Source organism: Aptenodytes forsteri, unplaced genomic scaffold (assembly GCF_000699145.1).
Source record: "Aptenodytes forsteri isolate BGI_AS27 unplaced genomic scaffold, ASM69914v1 Scaffold16, whole genome shotgun sequence".
Classification (NCBI taxonomy): domain Eukaryota; kingdom Metazoa; phylum Chordata; class Aves; order Sphenisciformes; family Spheniscidae; genus Aptenodytes; species Aptenodytes forsteri.
This window is the reverse complement of record NW_008794753.1, coordinates 3,800,748-3,821,089: the sequence shown is the minus strand read 5'-3', so window position 1 is coordinate 3,821,089 and position 20,342 is coordinate 3,800,748. Positions and strand designations below refer to the sequence as shown.

At 44.4% G+C, this 20,342-nt stretch overlaps 1 protein-coding gene across 1 annotated transcript in view; it reads left to right on the top strand.

Annotated features, from left to right (window-relative positions):
* The first annotated feature begins 339 nt into the window (after positions 1 to 339).
* The window catches only part of TTLL10 (tubulin tyrosine ligase like 10), a 23,935-nt gene continuing 3,932 nt past the window's right edge, over positions 340 to 20,342 (top strand). The window contains exons 1-11 of the mRNA XM_019470720.1: positions 340 to 437; positions 3,330 to 3,406; positions 7,520 to 7,534; positions 8,113 to 8,278; positions 9,234 to 9,352; positions 10,636 to 10,756; positions 11,276 to 11,361; positions 11,580 to 11,751; positions 13,704 to 13,875; positions 15,679 to 15,819; positions 17,138 to 17,254. Coding sequence (XP_019326265.1) covers positions 340 to 437; positions 3,330 to 3,406; positions 7,520 to 7,534; positions 8,113 to 8,278; positions 9,234 to 9,352; positions 10,636 to 10,756; positions 11,276 to 11,361; positions 11,580 to 11,751; positions 13,704 to 13,875; positions 15,679 to 15,819; positions 17,138 to 17,254 — 1,284 coding nt within the window. The remainder of the gene's footprint in view (positions 438 to 3,329; positions 3,407 to 7,519; positions 7,535 to 8,112; positions 8,279 to 9,233; positions 9,353 to 10,635; positions 10,757 to 11,275; positions 11,362 to 11,579; positions 11,752 to 13,703; positions 13,876 to 15,678; positions 15,820 to 17,137; positions 17,255 to 20,342) is intronic.

Sequence of the window (20,342 nt, the reverse complement as noted above, 5' to 3'; positions counted from 1 at the left end):
CGTAACGCTGCCCTTGGATAGCTTTATCTAAAAGCACACACATCCGTAGAAATCCCTTTGCATTTTTAACACCAGAACCCCTTGCATGACTACCAACAGTAGCCAGGCAGCTGTTGCTAGGGGATCAGCCCGTGTTTATAGCACTGAAGGCTTTCTGACCCTCCCAGACAGGCACAACGGAATCCTGCTATTTATAAAGCAGAAGCAGGCTGGCTTTCTGAGTCTCTGCTTGCTGTTGCGAATCCACCCTTCTTCGGTCAATGAAATAAGGCAGCGGGTACTCTTCCAGAGCGCAAACCTGCTCCATCACAGGATGGTTTGTTTCTTTAGAAGCTGTTTATGGCCCGACTAGAAGTCAAGTGCAAGTTCTCCGAACTGAAGGCAGGACAGGGAACAGTTACAGCTCTGCTAACGTATTTAGAAACTGCCGAGCAAAGGTTAGAATTTCCATTACTTTTTGTTAGCTTAAGATATGGTTTTAGCCCCTGAAAGAAGGGGCTAAAAGGCAAGAAGTTGTGGTTGTACAGAATGCCTCTCTAATCTCCGTGGAGATACGGTACAGAGTGATTTATCAATAAGATGCTGAAGCCATTTTGTGTCATCTGATGACAGCAATGCCAACTTATAAGCTAAACAGCTATTTGCATCTGTATTATGATATTTGGAGTGAGTGTTCCAGGCCCTTACTCCAAACATGACATGGCAAGTCCTCAAAGCCCCTTCTCTGAGATCTCATCAGATCACCAAAACTGGGCAACCTGCTGTCATCAGATATACGTTGGTAAAAACACTGCACTGTTTTGTTGAGTTGTTGCAGAACAAAGAGGTAGTACCTCTCCAGACAAACAAGATGATGCCTAAAATGTTGTTCTTTGATATAAAAGGCTTTACATAAATTCTGGATGCAGCAGCACCATCTCGTTGTTATCACCAGCAATCACTGTATGTACTGGTACCTGTTACAAAGAAGGTGCTACAGAGACATACATCATTGAGCAGACAGACATAAGGAGGAGGCTTTTCACTTACTGCAGACTTTTCTTTCTACTGTTTTAAGATCCTTTTACTTTGCCAGGAGAGTGTGTAAAATGACTTCTACACAACTTGGTATCTGGATGGAAAGGCACACACAAGCTGTGAGGCCACTGGGTGCATTAATTCCTCACAAGCAGTTATTTGCTCAGTTCGAGTCCTTCAGCCTCACAGGGAAGTGACGTGTAAGTGCTCAACAACATGAGAACAGAAACTTCTGAGAAGCTTTTACCCTAAAATGAAACTACAGGAAGAGGCTGGGATAAGAAACAAGCAAATAGTAGAACGCCAGCAGAACAGAAGAGCTGCTTTTGGCCGAGAGGAAGATTTCTGCTTTTGATGTTCAACATCACAGCAGGGACAACTGAAAGAGAAACATAAAACTAAGTATCTCCTCAGCATGATGAGGATTTCTTCATGTGTGTTTTTCAACGACATGCTTGAGCCTTACTCCTTTCCTGACCTGTGCATTTTGAGTGCAGGAGAAAGCACTGCAAAACTCCTTACTGCAACTGGACTAGCAAATGCAAACCTACCTGAGCATAAAACACCACTTACCTTTCCTGTTCCCCACTCCACATGTTCCCTCTTTCTCTACAGTTCCACCCAGAGCAGCCTTTGCTCCGCGCACTGTGCTGGAGTCATGACCCTAACCTAAGTCTAACAAATCCCCTCTTTGAAAACTCTTGTCAGTTCTTTCCCCGTCAGGACGCCTCCCAGTCCGAGGGCGAGAGTGTTGTTAGAGGAACAGCTTCTTATTCCCTGTCACTCTTCGGGGGATCTTACAGCTTCACCTTACTGTCTGGCAAAAGCCCTCTGCCAGACTCACCCTCCTTACCTTCCACTGGGGTCTGAAAGAACCCTTTTTCCCCCTAATTCCCCTTGTGGCTTTGCCAGACTGAGGTTTAGAGAAAGGCAGGTGCCCTGAGGTTCCGCAACACCTGCCTTTCTCTAAACCTCAGATTTTTTTGGAGACAGTTTCTTTTTCTTTAACATGTCATGTCATGGGAAACTGCAGGGGTCTTTGGCCTCCAACTGAAAATAAAACTCCATTCAAACAAGTAGAGTTGAACAGTCAGTCTTTGACTGTGTTACAAAATGAGAATTCCAGTCCCACCCAGGTGCAATTATGCAATTATTACTCAAACAGGCAGATAGGGGAACTGGCGCTGTAATGCTTGGCGACATGGCCACAGACACAATGAATCAGTGACACTGACATGCCTGTCTACCTTCCTTGCCTACCCACTCCAACACATCACTTTGGGGGAGGACAGTCTTTAACGGGAAATATGCTTTAAATATATCTAACTGTAAACTCAGTAGCTCAATATTATGATTTAGCCTATTGCATTATATCTTCCTACATAAGAATACTTACAGTGACTAGCACTTTTGCATTTGTCCTTCTTATGGACTTCCTACACAGTATGTATGCTCCATTTATTTGGTGTTCTTAGGCTATTTGTTACTTTTGCTTGTAAGTCATTGCAAACATATATTTCCCTCTCTAATTCTAGCTGATGTTTCAGTTGCCCTACGCTTTCTAAGGTAAGCATCCTTCCTACAGAAGAGTTGCAGCCTTGACTCAGAACAAGTCCTTTTTTACAACTGACTATTCCAAGCATGAAACTTGCTAAAAATATTCTGCCTACCTTATGTCCAACAATTATTCAGCATTATGGTTTCCGTCTCCAGATAGAATATCTCATTTGTTGTTTTCATATCCATTGCAAAGACAAAAAATGGGTCTCGGCTTTCAAGCTTCCTGAAAAGAAGCCTGTCTTTTATCCCAAGGCTGAACAACTGGAGCCTGATGATGCCATAGACAAAGAACACCAGATATATCTGAAAACAGCTCTTGGACACTGCTCCACCATGAGCAGCAGACTTAGGGAAAGCACCCGGTTACTTAGAGCAAATTTACAAGGCAACCCAAGACCTGCATTGAGTGCTATCAATGGGAAGGAAGTAGAAAGAGCACAAAGATTAGATACAAAAGCACTCAGATCCTCAGCACAGTCACCAACACGCTTATCACCAGAGACCACCCGTAAGAAGCTGTAGATAGAAAGTAGAGCCTGTGTGTTCCCAGCTGAACAACTATGTCAAAGATTCTGAACAAATGAAAAAACCGCAGAAGATGGTGAAAAATGGCACCTAAAATCAACAGAGCAAATGGTGACAAAGAGAAAAATACATCTTACAAACTTTCCCAGACCACTCATGACTCTGGCAAAGCAGCTGACGATGATCTGTCCTTCTGCAGGCTAGGCTGAGATGGCCTTTGTGCTAAGCAAGAGGAAGAAGAACACCAAATCCATGGTGCAAGGAAGTAACCGACAACAGGCTGGATCCTTATCAGCTGACAGAGGTGAATCTTGTATCCTTGTTTTTAGCCATTAATTGTGCCGAGTCCTATGGCCAGGTTCTCAGTTAATGCCAGTATCAAGGCAGTTTTATCTCCTTATACTAGCCAAAGCGCTGGCCACTAACTTATGGCATAAATTACATTATTATTATTATTATTAAAATACAGACATATTGCACGTAATTTACACCGTTTTCATTTAAACCCTGTGAAAATACAAGCTCATCCCTTTGCTTCAAAAATAATTCAAGACAGAAATTATTGATATTGGCTGACAAATATCTAGTGATATTAAAATATTTTATACTAACATTTTAAGTGTTTTGTTCAAGACTTGAAGAAAAATACAAGCTATCCTTTAGCAAGCAGCTCCTCCGAAAAGAAACCATTACTTTTTTACGGAGAGATAATTTGGCTGAAATGCCACAAATCTTTCAATGACAAAACCAACAGCATTATTTTTCTGACGTATCTGTTGTTGAACTCAGCGCTGTGCATTGGCAGTAAAAAATGTATTCATTTCAAATGAAGACCTTTTTAATACAGAGGTAATCTTTAGGGCAATGCTTGTCTTTAGAAAGATGATTAGATCATTCAGCTTTCTTAAATGAAAATTTCAGCTAGATATAACCTCTGGATTTTAGAGAAATCGGTCAGCTGCTATTCTGTTAAACCTTCCTTTACATGGAAAAGGGAAAAAGGAAGTTCTGTGTTCTAAGCTCTGCTTTTTTTTTCTTTTGGTAGACAAATGACACAAAGCAGACTGCATCTCCCTGCCAGTCTGTTTATCCCCGTGTGCACTGAAAGCAGAGCTGAGATTAGACAGGAGCTTCTTACACAGACACCGCCAACACACAATTCCCAAAGAAATGAATGAGACGAATTCAAAACTGTCTCGAGCAATGTTAATTTACTGGCTGCAGCCGGCGTGAAGACAACCTCTGTGCGGGCTCTCCGGAACGGAATCATGCTGTTTAATTTCGTGCTGCTAGTTTATGTGACGAGTTAGAAGACTGTTTCCCCAAGGGCTCTCCCCCGCTCCCCGCCACAAATACCTTTTGGACAGAGACAGGCTCTTTCACAGGACAACGTAGAACTGAGTTCAGGTGCACAAACTCAGCCTCTGAAATCCCCACTCCTCTCTGCTGATTAGGTCTGCAAGCCAAGCCACTCTGCCTGTTCTTTCCTAAGAGCTCAAGTCCCAACAAGCATCTAATCCCACCTCTGATAAACAAGTGAAAAGGCCTTTGCCTGAAATTTAGGCAATCGGGCAACAGAATAACCCCCTCCGTCCCTGTCTGTCCTTACCTCTTTAATAATTAGCCATCTAAGGATGCAAAACACACAAGCAAATGAAGGCTAAGGGGACTCACGCTTAAATAATACATGTCGAAAGATTCAATGAAATACAGGTTCATCTTTAATACTGGGAGATTCCATAATTAGACAGAAAAGAAGATAAAAGGCTCCTGCCCCCTGGGTCTCTGTATAAAGATGAGAGAGGGAGAGACAAGTACGTGTTCAGACTAATGGAAGAATACCTTACCAGCACTTCAATCATTGCAGGATATTTCATGTGTCCATGTCTCAGGATAAATGGGACTGTTTAAAATTGGTTAATTTCTTAGCAATCCAGACAAGGAGGGAGGTGATAAAAGAGGCAAAAGCTCTCGCAGGAGGTATGAATGAGCAATCAAATGTTAAAAATAGATAAATAAATATTTACGTTCCCATATCAAAGAGTAACAAGACCAGCACTATAACACACCGTGCTAAGGCAGAGCAGAGAGATCAGCCTCCCTCGTGGAAGATACCAGTAGCTGGAGGGGTGGTACCGCTTTGCGGTACAAGCTTTTCATAAAATGCATTTGGTCGAGGAAACGGTTGAGCTGTACCACTTTGCTGCGTGTCTTTTAATTTGCCTGACGCTTATGCGTAATGCATTAACCCCGTCTTTGAGCTACTTTCAAACAGTTTGTTCAAAAACTTTGACTGGGTGGCTAATGATAGTCTCTTCTAGAGGAAGACAGAATATGTTATGTTTTCGCCTGGTCTGGTGCCGCGATGGCAAAATGAGCTAGTGACCGAAGAGCCAGGCACCGCTCTCTGCTGGAGAGCCCTCCCCATTGCAACTGTCCCACCGCCCTGCAACCAGCCAGCGTAGCCTCGGCTCCACGCAACCAGTAACCGGCAGCTTGAAATTCACCGTGGAGAAAGCTCATTTCAGTGGGTTAAAAGACATTGCCGAGGCAGTGTTCTCCATCATGGACGTTGTGCCCTGGCTTGTTTGAACTGGTTGTTCAATATGGGGTTTTGGTTTGTTTTGGTTTCAATTTAAGGAGGAAATTCAAGGCAGGAGCCCAGGGATTAGCACAGATAATGCTGCAGTTTGTAACAACGCTGAGGCTTTTACCGTTAGAACCCTTTGGTGCCAAGTACTACATGAAGCAGAAATTTAAAGCAAGTCCCTCCTCAGAGAGTCTGCAATCTACTTCCTTTATTCCAAAGCAAACGGAACCAGGTGTGGGCGCCTGCCGGGAAATTCAATAGCTGTGGGCGCAGGGTTCACTGTGGGCTGCACCTGTGTTCATAGGTGGAGTGCAACGAGGACATAAAACAAGTGCTTGTAAAATGAGAGATAACAATGTCCAATACCTTTGCTCCACTTAAGTCAGAAGAGTTTTGTCACTGAGATGGAAGGTTTTACTCGTGTGATCACAGGACGTACTGTAACAAATAACGTTAAAAGAACAGCCCAAAGAGTAGGTAACTCCAGTCTTGTCATCTGCTTCCTTCCTGCTCCCTCCTCCCCGGCTACCTCCTCATCCCGGTAGGAACAGAACTAGGACAGAGTGGACTTTGTCTTCTATTCACAGGCTTTACTGTTCCCAAAAGTTTTGTGCGTAGCCAAGTTGAAGAGAAACCAGAGGCATAGTTTCTCAGCCCCTGGCAGTATTAAGCCTATGTACGCTTTTTGTAGGTTTGGAGGCAGTGGTTTGGGTATCAGTATCCCAAATGCCAGTTATATTAGTAGTCACAAGCTGTTCTGGAAGCAAGTGCCAGACTCACAATTCCTATGACTTACCAGCCACGAAATCAGACCACGAACAGAACTCTCTTGCTAAGACCAAGATAATGGGTGATAAATCCAGCAATAGTTTTGAGGCTGATGACATTAGATACCACTTCTGAAACCGTACGGTTTGCCCTTTTGAAATCCTTTACCAGCAACCATATTCAAAATAAAATTTCCCATTACTGGCCATTCTTTCACTCATATCCAAATGTGATTCAAGTTCCAATCTGATAATGTCCTTCATCTCATTTATGTATTATAATGTCATTGATCCGTTTGGAGAACATTTGAACAATGTGAAGATTGATCAGATAGAAATCGCTCACGTACCATATTTTTTTCCAACAGTACCACAGCGTATGACAGTCTAGTTGTATCAGACAGGACCCTGAACAAGCTTTGCTACTTTAGTTAAAAAAAATACATTATAAAGCACAGTGTTAGACCTCTTGGCCTGTATCTCTGTCAGGGTGAGACGGTAGTTGAGTTGCTTCAGCTGCTTTGAAGCACCTTTATGCTTCAGAACATGACTGGGGACTGCACCAGAGAATTGTCTGTGCTGTATGAAGAACATCAGAGACCTGAAATATGGACAAAGCATGGGGGTGGTGGGGAAAAGTCATGGAGTCTCATTTTGCCTTGCAAAAGAAAAGCTTTTGCTATGTATTATACAGGGGAACCTCTTGACAGAGGAAGATCTGGAAGTGATGTTTTCAGTTTAGTTTATCATTCCTAGAAGACCAAGAAGTTAAAGTTCTTCCCAACTGCTACAGCTAGATACAAGCTCTGACATTCTCCTCCACAAATAACCCAGCAGCACTTACGGGTTAGGCAGATCTCATTAACTTTGTGCTGAAAAAAAATTATCCCCTACAAATTCACCAGCTTTTGAGCCCTGGGAGCTGAGAGTAAGTAACAGAACCATCACAAGCCTGACATGATTAGTTACCAATTTGAGGCAGGGTGTTTCCCATTCCCACCCCTTCAGTCATTGTCAGCACAGTTCACGTGTGCCATTCCACTTTGTGGCTGCCTGTCAGGGGGACCTCAGAGCTGTCACATCCTGGGCTTGTCAAAATTCCTATAGGCGTTACCAGTTGGAAGAACAGCTGTTTCAGTGCACAGAGTATGGCTAACACTTTTTAGGAGGCTCTTCTTGCCCTTCTCCCTTTGTACCTCCACACCTCCCTAGACCTTGCAGTCTGTCAGACTCTCTCATATCCATGTCCATATCCATCTGGATCGCTGGAATGATTTGTGCTCAGCTTAGGGCAGAACTGAGACCCACCTAGACAAGATATCTGGGAAAGTGCTGTGAAGCAGAGGCCTGCCAAGTAAGAGAATGCCATTTTGCATTGACAGACTAGGGCTGATTGGAATGTTCCCTTCTACTACATGTTTTATTATATTTCCTCTGTTTTTCCACTTAATAGACCACGGTACCTGCTACCAGGTTACATTAGCAATAATTTCTGCATTGTTTTAAGACAATGCCCCTAGCGATGGCTATAAAACCAATTGAAGCAGTCCCTTACCTTACAGTATTTTCTTCTGTAACAGCTGTCTTTCTAGATGTGGGTTTTATGGAGAAGGTCCCAGATCATCTGAAGTGTCTCAATTTCTAATTTTGCAGCTACTTCTACCAACTCTGAAGTGGAGCTTGACAAAGTCAAGTCCAAGGAGAATAAAACACAGGGTAAGGCATGCCCTCAAGAAAAACAGCCAGAAGAAGAGATACCAAAAGTACCAATGGGACCAGGACCATATTTTTATATCAGTGGATCTAATGGAGCTGGGCTGTAAGTAGGTCCACTCAGCAGACTCATATGAACAGGAGTATGACCATGTATGAAATCATGCAACGTTATCCATTATCCATTGGCCTCAAATAATTTTCCTTTGATTTGCTGTCTTTGTGGAGTGGTACACCTGGGGAACCGTTTAAAGATAATTCAGATAGAAAGTATCCACTGGAAGGCCACCTGTGGTAAAGTCGCTAACTACTATATCTTTGCAAAGAAAGGGAATACTTCTATTTGTTTAATGAAAGTTTCTCTGTTTGGGCTGTTCAGAAATCACTTAGCTGCACCATGTAGCAAATCTGCTAGCATCATCACTAGAGCTAGGAACCACCGTTGTTCATCAACATTCTGTTGTGCTAAATGTAAAACAAGCAAAAAAAATAAGAAGAGATTTCTGCCCAAGAAAAATTGTCAGATCAGAAGTTCCATTCATTCCTTTCTGAGTTCTTTCCAGCATATTGGCACTCTTCTCGAGATGTTGTCACCAGCAAGCACCACGGAATCTCTGCTGCAAGCAGCACTTTCCTTGCTATGTTTCCATAGTTTTGTCTACAAACAGCTTTTTCTGTCGCTACTTGTCATCTCTCCCTAAACTCCTCAGCGGAGAGGCTCCTTATTAAGACTGGACCCTGAGCATTTCTATTCCATTTCTATTCCAGTTGCACCCTAATTGGAAAAACCCTGCTGAAATGGTACAAGTTCTCATTAGAGCTGCTGTATCACAATGTTCTTAGCATCCTCAGTTACTCACCCCACCCTCTCAAGTTCAGACCAGCAGGTCCACTAGCAGCCATTCTAATTACTGCTTCCCACCTTACCCCCCACCCAGGGGCTTCTGGGCACGTTAGGTCAGGCTCACAGAGAAAATTATTAGGAGTTCAAGGGGTATGAGCTAACTAAGCATTTGTTAATAGAAGGGAGGCTACTTTGCTGTTTTGTTTTCCATATGCAGTGTGAGCATCTATTGCCAGAGCAGAGGCTGGCAGCGTATCTATGACAACAGAAGAGAGGATTACGCACTGAAATGGTGTGAAATCAAGTGCCGAGAGACCTATTACCATTTCAAAGAAGGTAGAGGTGCCTGTGGGCCTTGAGTGGGAGAGGGAAGTGGGAAAAACTTGAGAATGCTGGACTTGTGACTCCCAGGGCAGAGGACGTCACATGGGGGTAGGAGAAACAGGTAACCTCAACTTCTGGGCAGACCTCAGACAGGACACCAGAGCTGGATTTGCCGTGGTGATTAAAGAAAGGGTTTTAGACAGGAGAATAGCTTTGGGAGAAAAGATACCAATGAAATGAATTAAGTATAGTGAAATGAGCAGTACAGAGATTTAAACACAAACCATCACGATCACTTTTGAAATGCGGTCCTCCCTCTTTGGATCTGAGCACAGGCTGCAATAGGACGGGGACAGAACTGCAGCACAGGGACAGCATGCAGCCTACTCTGGCACCTCTCAAGCACTAGTCTAGGCCTTGTGTACAGAGGGTGCCTCGCATTTAGAGATGCCCCCGCAGTGCGGGTGGGGAGAGGAGAAAAGGTAGGAAGGGTGCACTTGAAGACAGAAGTAAAGTAAGCTCAAGATGGGTCACCCCACACGTCCCAGCCGTATCTCTATCTAGGGAGAACAGTCACTAAAAGGCAAACTACTCCACTGTATTAGCAAGCAACTTCTTGAATTGCACTCTGCCCTTCGTCTCATCGGTGCATCCTGACTTCACAGGGCCCGGCCAGCTTTCCCACCAGAAAAGCACAAAATCAAGGACTCCCGCAGCTGGCACCCTCAGGGTGGTACTTTGCATAACAAACACAAAACTCCCTAAGCACAGCCCCTGGGGCAATTCTTTTACTTCTGGGAGCCGGTCAAGACCTGTGCCCTGGCAAGCCTGAGCATCACGGCACAGAGCTGCGGGCTTTCCTGTGGCGGAGGGAGTGTGTCATCGCTTCCCTACCAGTCCACGTACAGCAGCCGCCTTTCCCCTCCTGCCAGCTCTGATGGCAATGTGGTGGCTATTTGTCAGGCTGCGCCATTACAGCAGTTGGCCTAATATACGGCGGTGCAGATAAGGTATGTTTCAGTGCAATTCTGCAGCTGGAATGGTGTGACGGCAGAGGCACCTTTGGCATGGGCAAGGGATGCACCATTTCATGAAGCCCCATCAGGTGGGTCTGTTCCGCTGCAAGGTTGGACAGAAACACATTTACAGCAAGTCATTTCACTGCTCTGTGAGTTGTCACTACTGCCTTAAAGCAAACTGGTGAAAGTCAACGGTAGCAAAGTCAGCTTCATCCTGCAGATTCTGCTGCATGGGACAATGAGGGCAAGCTTTTTTTTTTCCCTCCCCTCATACAGGTGAACAGCTTCTCTATCAGATTCCCAACAACGGAGTCCTCACCAGTAAGATAGGGCTTTTATGCTGCCTGAGAGAGCAAGAGCGGGTGATGAAAAAGATCAGTAGGAGCTCTAATTCCAAGTAAGAACTCCCGCTTCTCTGAATCGCTTTTTTTCCAGAACTACATACATCAGAGACAGAATTTCTTCTTTTTCTATGTCTGGAGTTGTAGGAGTGCCAGGTCCCCCAAAGACAACGGTCGTAGTAATTCCCGTTTTGGGTACATTGTCCTACTGGAAAGGCCACAACTTCTTGTGTCATAGACACTGTAAATATAAGAGAAGCTTATTGCCATTTCTGCTCCTATATTTTTGACCTACCAAAAAACCAAATGGCAATCGTGTACCATGGTTACCTGCAGCCATCTCAACTAGTTTTCAAAAAACTGAGCGTACGAAGAATGTCTTAAGGCTAACATACATTCCTGAAAGCTTATGGAATGAGGTAGCTGAGCAAAAACATACAACTAACACACAACTGTCTACAAGCAGGAAAAAAAAGCCATTTCTTAAGTTTCTACTTGCAACCATCCTTTCTGAAAGTAACGGAGGAATGAATGTGTTGGATAGGGTTTTCAATTTGTACTTGATTCTCCCATAGGTTACTGAAGATGGAAGAATTCTTCCCAGAATCTTTTCGCCTGGACTTAAAAGATGAGAGAAATGCCTTTTTTGAGCTTTGCAAAGGTGAATTGTCTTAATCATGGTGGCAGCCAATTTAAATAGCTATGTGATCCTCTAAAATGTTCATGACAGTATACACAGTAATAATAGTTGATATCTATATGCATGTGTACGTATATACATACACACACGTTCAAGTGAGCGGTTTTCAGAGCCCGCTAACGGGCACGTCGGTGTTTCGTACCACACACATTACTGTAATAGACTCATTCTCTCTGCAGAAGAACAGATTTGGATCTGCAAACCAAGTTGCTCTAACCAAGGGCGAGGAATTTTCCTGCTTAAAAATCCAGCCGCTGTCAACACCCTTCAAGCCAAGCTCCACAGCACTGAGGAAAACTTACTCAATAAGAAGGTGCCATACAAGGCTCCCCAGGCAAGAATAGTGCAAAGGTAGAGACTGAAGCCTGGGAATTCATGTGTGAGTGGTGTGCTTGATTAAGCACACTGGCCTCAGAGAGTTGAATTGTTCCATAGGTATTTAATGTGGTTACGCCACATCTCATCAACCTATGGGATTTCATTGTGTGGGAGAGGGGCTATTTCTCTGGTTAGTCTGTCTTGCATCCACACTTCAGTCATTTCAAGGTAGATCTTTGTCATCAGAAAGATTTGAGTTTACCTTTGTCTGGAAATTTAAGAATGACTTCAAAAGGCCAGATACTACAGTTCTGTACATGAATGCTATACATAAAGCCTTGTGCAAAGCAATTTCAATTAGGTATTATCCCAGCTTCTTATACAAAGCTAGGATTTTACAAATTGTACAGCTACAACATCTGTTCCATGCAATCTAATAAAGCCTCCCAAATATCTTCTTAACTCTGCCTCAATGCTGCAAAAGTCTATACCTCAATCAACAGGCGGTGGCTAGCAGTCACTAAAATTTTGGGTTAGGGTTGTTTTATTTTTTATTCCTTGCATGAATAAAAGAACCATGAAGGTTCTGCTTTGTAGAATATATACCCTCTCAGCCACTGCTAGAATGTTTTGTAGAGTAGCAGAACAGCAGGAAAAGGAAGGGAAAAATAAGGCAGCAGAAGTCATGAGAACAGTTTCAGCAACTGAACGTTACTTGCTTATTCTTACACAACTCACTTGACTTCCCTTTGCCTCAGTGTCCCTCTCTCAATTGAGGAATGCATTATAATTAAATCACTTCAGTGCTTTGAGATGAGTAAATAAAACTTTCAAAGAGAAATGCAAAAAAGACATTTTCATTATTTATCCTAGGAGCTGCAGTTCCCAGATGCCTTTGATGCTGCCTTTGGTGTGCACAGCTAGGCATACAGGGCACTCTCAACTTCAAGGTGCCCACGCACGCATGACATTGCCTGGCACTGTCATGACATGCCAGCAATGACAATGTGATACACTCGTGACAACGCTGTAGCATTGGCATGGCAAAAGCACATTTTGCCATGTAGTGATCACTGCGTGTCCTGGCAAAGTGATGATACCAATTCGTCACACTGACCTGACATTCTGCTGTCATGGCTTGGCATCTTCATCTTGCAAGAGAACACAGCGCACAGCAACCTTTCCAAGAGCCGCCCCAGCCAAAGCAAGCAATATTCTCTGCTTCGTTCATCCAAACATTTCTTTTCGTAACAAAGGAATGGTTGGCCTCATTGAAAAGGGCAGGAGAGATTTGTAAGATGGTAAACTGGAATGATGATCTTACAGGCCTTCTGCAATAGGCTGGACTGCCTTTATGCAGCAGCCAGTATATGGGGCAAAACAATGACTGCCTGACAAAATTAGACCAAGGGCCTTAGTTAGACCAATATGTGCTCTTTGACATAGACAAGCAGCAGCGCCAGGGGAAGAAGTGGTTGGACCCTGTCTTAGATATCATCTTGATTTCTATTAGTGAGGAATGGCTGATGTTCTGAAGAATGAGGCTCCATATTCCTTTGAAAACTGTTGTTAGCGTTGTTTTAACAGCATATCCTTGTTATTTATGCAGACGTCCAGCAACCTTAGATGATAAAGGGAAACAATTCCCAGATTACACCACTCTGGCAATAAAAGAAATGGTGGTGTATGAAGGGCTCTTTGTGTTCAGACATAAACTTTGTATATTCTCCAGTAAGTATTAGTAAATCTTTAATTACCTCCCGCTCCCAAGACTCGGCACAGCTTCTATTCCTCTTGAGCGGAGCTGTTCTAGGCACTTCTAACCTCTCCTACGAGCGCCCTCTGCTGCCATTCACCTTAAAACCAGTGTTGAAAAAGGGGCGACCAGGTTAGTTCCGTGTGGCTGTGGGGTTTTGTGTGAGCTTTGCATTGCCATGTCTTATGGCTACTTGTTGGTGACGCGTGTTGAAATACTGCTCTGACAGGTATATTCACCAACCTCTGCTCCTGGAAGGGAAGAAGTTTGATGTCCGGTCTTACCTCCTCATTGCCTGCACAGCACCATACGTGGTGTTTTTTGCCCAGGGTTATGTCCGGTTGACCTGTGTCAATTATGATGCCGCTTCTGATGATCTGACTGTTCATCTGACCAATCAGGTAAACTAAGCGCACCTAGTTCAGAAGAAGGGGAGGGAGTGGTTGACAGAGATGGGAAGCAAAAAAAGACTTTTGAAAGGCTAAAAATGCATGCCTCACACATGCCAAATCCGTGCACCCAGGAAATGGACGTGGGCTTATGGTCAGGCATGGCAACAAGGCTGAACAGAAGCAGTACTGGATAAGGTTCCGTTCTCTGCCATGGACCAGTCCTCTGCTGAACCTGACAATTTCTTTCCCTGGACCTCTTTTTCCTGCCATTATGCTCTCATGTATCTGTAGACCATAAGCTTCTCAGGGCAAGAAGCCTTTGATTGCAGCTACCTGGCACAAAGGAGCCTTAATCTTGGCTAAGGATTTTGCTGATCCTGTTGTGCTTAAACATGATAATCATAATGATGTAAGATGCAGATGTGTTCTTCAAGAGCCATCATTCTTAAATCTCCATCTTTGCTTGTCTTGCTTCTCAAATGAGAGCTACAACAGAACAGGACTGTTCTGGCTTGTACCCCCATACATCTCCTGTCATACAAAATAGGAGCCTGCCTTGCTCAGATCTACCTGCGTTTTAGCTTCAAATGAGGCCTTTCAGTAGTTAGAACTGGCCCTGATGAAAGAGAATCAAAAGAATCGGAAGGAAGAAAACAGTTTGCTTTTAAAGCCCTTCTGTCCTCCCAAGTGTCACGCTGTGTTCTAAGAACTAGCAAAATACGCATTAAAGAGGTATCAGACAAGCCCATTTCAGTTGGAGTTTTACGGTTCCTGTAGAAGTGCAGTTCAGGACAGCAGTTTACAGCTGCTTCCTGCAATACATGCTATTATCAGTATGCCACTTGTTTTCCTGGAATAGTTTGTTTGCTGAGCTAGAGAGCTATCCACACGGGAATTCAGGTGCTCAGGTAGGATCCCATGGCACAAGTGATATTAAACAAAGGACAGGTGTTTATTAGCAGAACATAAATTATCTGGGTTCCTGCTGGGAGGAGGGAAACGAAATTTACAGGAGCGGCCGGTAATAGGCCAGACTTCTTCAAATTACAGTTGATTCTGCTCTCGTTCCCTTCCTACCCTTTCATCCCACCTGGAATCAGCCATTTTCCTACTGTATTTCCAAAAGACAAGAGGCAGCAGAGACAGCGTCACTAACCAGAAGCTTTGCGACCTCACAGTAACCGTCCCACAGATGGAGTTGCAGCCAAGGCCAGCTGTTTCACAGGGAAAGGGGACTTGCCTTTGATGGAACAATGTAAACACCCCATTATTGATAAACTCCAGCTGACGCAGGGATTAATGAGACAGTGGAAGAGAGAAGCCTTCACCTTGGTTTCCTCTGGGGATACATCCATACATCTCACCCAGATGTACTCTCCTCTAGGAGAGTACTAGGCAGATAGACACTGGAGCCAGATTTAGCCCAAAGAATATCATGACTATGACTTGAAAGCACCTCTCCCTGTCTGCCAGCTGCTGGTCCCGACATATCATACCTACACACACACACAGAGAAAACACCGCTCTGACAGAGGCCTTGGGTAATTGTGTCTACAACGTCCATGTGGGTCAGGCACGTTTCTGCCTGTGGCAGTGTTGTACAATGGGAGGCAGCACATTCGCTCAGGTTTAGCTCTGCTAGCGAGGGGCTCTATTCCCTCCACCCCCACAACTTGACCCTGAGGTTCTTTCCCAACTCCAGATGCCTGGAACAACTCAGGGTAGTTGGATGTCTGCCGTGCAAGCCGGTTCCCAGTTACTCTTCACCGCCAGAAATCTAATACCCCCTTTGCTCTGTTCCCCACCTCTCAGTACATGCAGAAGAAGAACTCCCGGTACAGCCAGTTGAAAGATGAGACAGTTTGGCGGATGGAGCACTTCAACAGCCACGTTAATGAGAAGTTCAGAAAAACCAATGGCCTCCCCAAAGACTGGGTTTTCACTGTGTTTACTGTAAGTGCAAGCAAGTGTATGGTGTGCTAGTCTGCCTAATCAGGGTGACAGAAACAGGGGGAAAACCCGTCAGTTCACTGGAGGCCCCAAGGAAACACATACACTGAGTGAGAAGGTATTGACGGTCCCATGGTAACCATTTATCTGCAGGTGCTCAACACAGAAGTGAAGACACACAGAGTTTAATTTTAATAAAATGGGTAAACTGCTGAGAAAGAGAGTGTGAATGTAAATGCTAGCTATAAAAACGCAATTACGGTCTTCACGTTCCTGGCCCGACGCTGTGGTCCTGCATTAAAAAATAAAGTACACATTAGAGAGCTCTCCAGCCTGACAGGCCTTAGCCTGAAAAGGGATTACGCTCTCAGTGGTCTCTTTCCTGTCTGACTTTGGTCTCACCCTTCACTTTCCATCTGATTTTGCCACATGAAAATCACGTCAGGGCCTTAGATCTTCTCTTATCATGGAGCAGAGATAAGAAGACTCAACTGGCTTGATTTCTTACCGTCTTCCTGTCTCACCGATGAAACAAAGTGAAGAAATTATCTGAGCCCTGAGACTTCATTTCATCAGCCTGAGTCTAATGATGCATTAGTTCTCTACATAACTTGCTGGGGTGAAAATGAAAAGGGCAGAGGACACAGCTTTCTCAGGTTAATTTTGGAAATGCTGTAGTTTAAAGCCAAATACAAAGAAAATTAAAAAGCTAAAAACTTCGTTAAAATATGTTTTTGTTTAGCAAAACAGCTCAGAATCAAATCTAGCTGAATTTGCCAAGTTTCTCAGGGGATCAGAAACTTTTCAGGCAACTTTATGGTATCCCTCTTCGTGCAGAAATTTCCCACTGTGCATTTCGACTCCAAATTGAATTAAACTTAGCACCACCTACCGCAAGTTGCTCTAGCTCACCAGGCTTCTGTAAAACACTATGTCCAGCACAGCTGTGAGGGGGTTGTGAGTCACCACTGTCACAAATGGCTGTGTTCAGCTCACATCTAGGTACCCCCATAGGAGTAAATGAAAAAACACCACTAAAAATTCTGCGGACAGCTCATTCTGAGTAAGGGCCAAGATTCCTTCACGCACCACCGCAGCAGTCTGGAGAACCAAGTTCAAGAGGGGGTTCCGATCAACTCAAAGTGGACAGACATATGGCCTGAAAAATGCGACATCCTTCCAAGTCTAGAGAAGGGCGCTGCTGGAGGCAGGGGAAGAAAAAATGTCCCTAAACCAGGAGGGCACCTATGACTTACCGTGACTCCTATGCCCTTGGCGTTCACAATGACCAGTTACCGCCGTTCCCTGTCTTCTGTTTCAGAAAAGGATGCAGCAGATCATGTTGCAGTGCTTCCTGGCAGCCAAGCACAAACTGGATCGCAAACTGGGCTACTTTGATCTCATCGGCTGTGACTTTTTAATTGATGAAAACTTTAAGGTACGAATGCGATATCGTCAAATACTAAGTATGATGTTGGCCAGATGTCTAACGCCAGCAGTATAGCACGGTTGACACAGGCTCTGGTGCTAGGAATTAAATAGAGCGTTCAGTCAGTCAGCTATGAAGCGTAGGATTCGTCTTCTTCTCCAGTTCCATTGTCCAGCATCAAGACACGGCACCTGTATTGCCTGCGCTTTTGCTGCACAGTGAAACCCTGGCATTAACAGCTCAGGATGGGAAGAGAAGAAAAGGAACTTACTGCAGCTGAAACTGTGCTGTGCAGAATTTTCACAGGGGAGTGGAGTTCATAGTGAAAAGTATGGGAACTTTTATGCCCACTCAGTTTTTTCTTTCTCCAGAAACCAAACGCCAGCATCAATCAGTGTGTAATGCCTCTGACATCACATGTAGTGTACTGATTTACACTAGCTGAGTATCCATCAAAGGCAATGAAGAACTCGCCCTCACCATACTGAAGAATCAGTCATTATCGATTCAGATGTCAGCATCAGCATCTCCGTGTCCACTGTAGGTTCACCTTTTAGCAATAGGTCAGCCCACGGAGTCTATAAAATCTGCCAGAATTACAATTCAAACTTGTAGAGCGTGAATGAAACACAGACAAGAAAAGCCAGAAGAAAGGGAAAGGGAAATGTTAAATACGGTGACCGAGGTGCTTTCAGTGCAGCACAGTCCTTCAAACCCACCTGGCCTAAACATAACAGAAAGCCAGCTGGCAGATTCTGCTGTTGCTAAAGCAGAAAGGAACTCAAACGTCTTCCAGCAAAGGGCAGTGGGAACGGCAAACCCTATGAAAGAATGGGATTAATGTATGCAGCAGTGGGTAAGGCACCCGAACAATAGACTCCTTTGTGCAGGAAGTCAATGGCAAGGGAGAGCAAATGGCAAAGACATAGAAACTGGTGCTTCTCAAATTTCAGTGCCAATTGTCTTTTGCAGCCTTGGCATGCAAAGCCCTGGCTGTGTAAACCTTAAGTAGAATAGAAGATCCAGTATCACTCTATTGTGGCAATTCCTACCTGGCTAGTTAAAAACTTCAGCGTTTAAAGACCATTACGTCCCCATGTATTTTACATATGGAGAGATAAACAAAATCTGTTTCTTGACAGGTGTTATCTGTAAGAACGATGAGGATTTCTGGACACTTAGTGGTGACGCAGTCAGCTGGAACCTGGAACTTCCCTTTGAGAGAGACTAATGTGGAAATTTAGGCATTGATTTAGCATAGGTTGGTCCATGTTTTCTTGCCCCTGCTGGGGAGCAACAAACCTACTTTTTTATCGGCGCGATGCTGCATCAAGAGACACCTGTACGCTCCCTGCAGAGGCAGTGTACAATAGCTGGACCCGGGACCGACAGCTTCAACCCACAGTTAACACTGGTCGGTGCAGCAAAGTCCCAGTTTTCTGTGGGCTGACACTACAATTCCTGGTCTGACACCCTGTCCCCTCCACCTGTAATACACAACAGCCTTATTCTCCCTGTCATCCTATTTCACGACACGTGTAGAATCTGCTTTATACTGATTCAACATGGTCTTATATGTTCAGTCCTACAGCTTAGCATGTCTTTCCCTCTTCCTTATTTGTCTGAGATATAAATGCCCCCAGCATCATTCCTAATAATTCCTGAAGGCCCTGCAGCATCCTGATTCAGTCTTTGGAAGCTGTTTTTCCTGCCTCAGAGTTCTTAGAAGCACAGACTATGAAAGCAGGGCCTGCTGAGAAACCACAGCTTTCTGTAGAGCTTTGCATATTCATATGTAAGCTGAGGAAAGAATGAAGTACTTTAAGAGGAGAGGGAGCAAAAGTGATGGATGTGGTTTTGCTGTTGTTGGCTTTTTTCCTACTGTTTTCTGGAGCTTCCCTGTGCTGCACTGTAAATGCCTAAGTCACTGCACAGCTTAGGACAGTGTCATTTAAATGTTCAAGGAACCTGTTTTCAGAAAGCATTGCATCAGCCGTGCAAAAGGGCTTCTCTCCAGAGGTATACTGGGAAGACAGATGTGTAAATTTTTTATCAGCCATAAAAGGATTCAGCTATCTATCAGTAAAGAACAGGCTGAACATAGATAAGCTATCTGCCAATTTGTGATAGATGTACGTAAATGAAGCAAACACTCAAATCCCTAGTTAAAGCAGGGACGGTTCCTTTGATTTGAGTGACATAGCTTTTCATTCACCCCGGGAATATGAGGTACCACATGGATGCTGTAGACTTGGTTGTGCCCACTCCAGGTCACAATGATAAAAAAATCTGATAAAAGCTTCTTAAGACTGTGGAAAACAGAACCCCACTGCCTTAGCCTGTGGTCTCCACGATCACTAAGCAGGTCGCTTTCTGGGTCGGCAACATCTGAGCAGCCCTTCCAGTGCTTGGTTTGTGACTGTGCATGTGGCTGCAGCTATGTCCGCACAGGATACAGAACAAGTTATTTTATTCCTATTTCTGACTGGTATCTCGACGGTTGGACTCGATGATCTTAAAGGTCTTTTCCAACCTAAACGATTCTATGATTCTATGATTCAGTGCTGCTTAAAGCTCCAGCCAGAGGTCAGGCTCCCTGGACACCTGCTGCTACACAAACGCAGGACAAGACAGCCCTGCTGTGGATAGCTTTGGGCTTTGAAGCATGTTACAGCCATCCTCTCTAAGAACAAGTTCTGATGTAGAGAGATATATGCATTCCCATTCAGTCTTGGCTATCAAGTCACTTGGAGCCTCGGGGAGCACGGACCGATGCCCTCTCCGTCCCCGAGACCCCAGCAGGATGTTTAGCTTCCACCTGGCAACCTCCAGCAAAGACCCACACAGTTACATAAACTAAATGGGTTTTGATCAGAAACAGAACAAAACTCTGGTTCAATCATGCATTTCCTGCACACCAAAAATCATAGAATCGTTTGGGTTGGAAGGGACCTCTAAAGGTCATCTAGTCCAAGCCCCCTGCCGTGGGCAGGGACATCTTCAACTAGATCAGGTTGCTCAGAGCCCCGTCCAGCCTGACCTGGAATGTTTCCAGGGATGGGGCATCCACCACCTCTCTGGGCAACCTGGGCCAGTG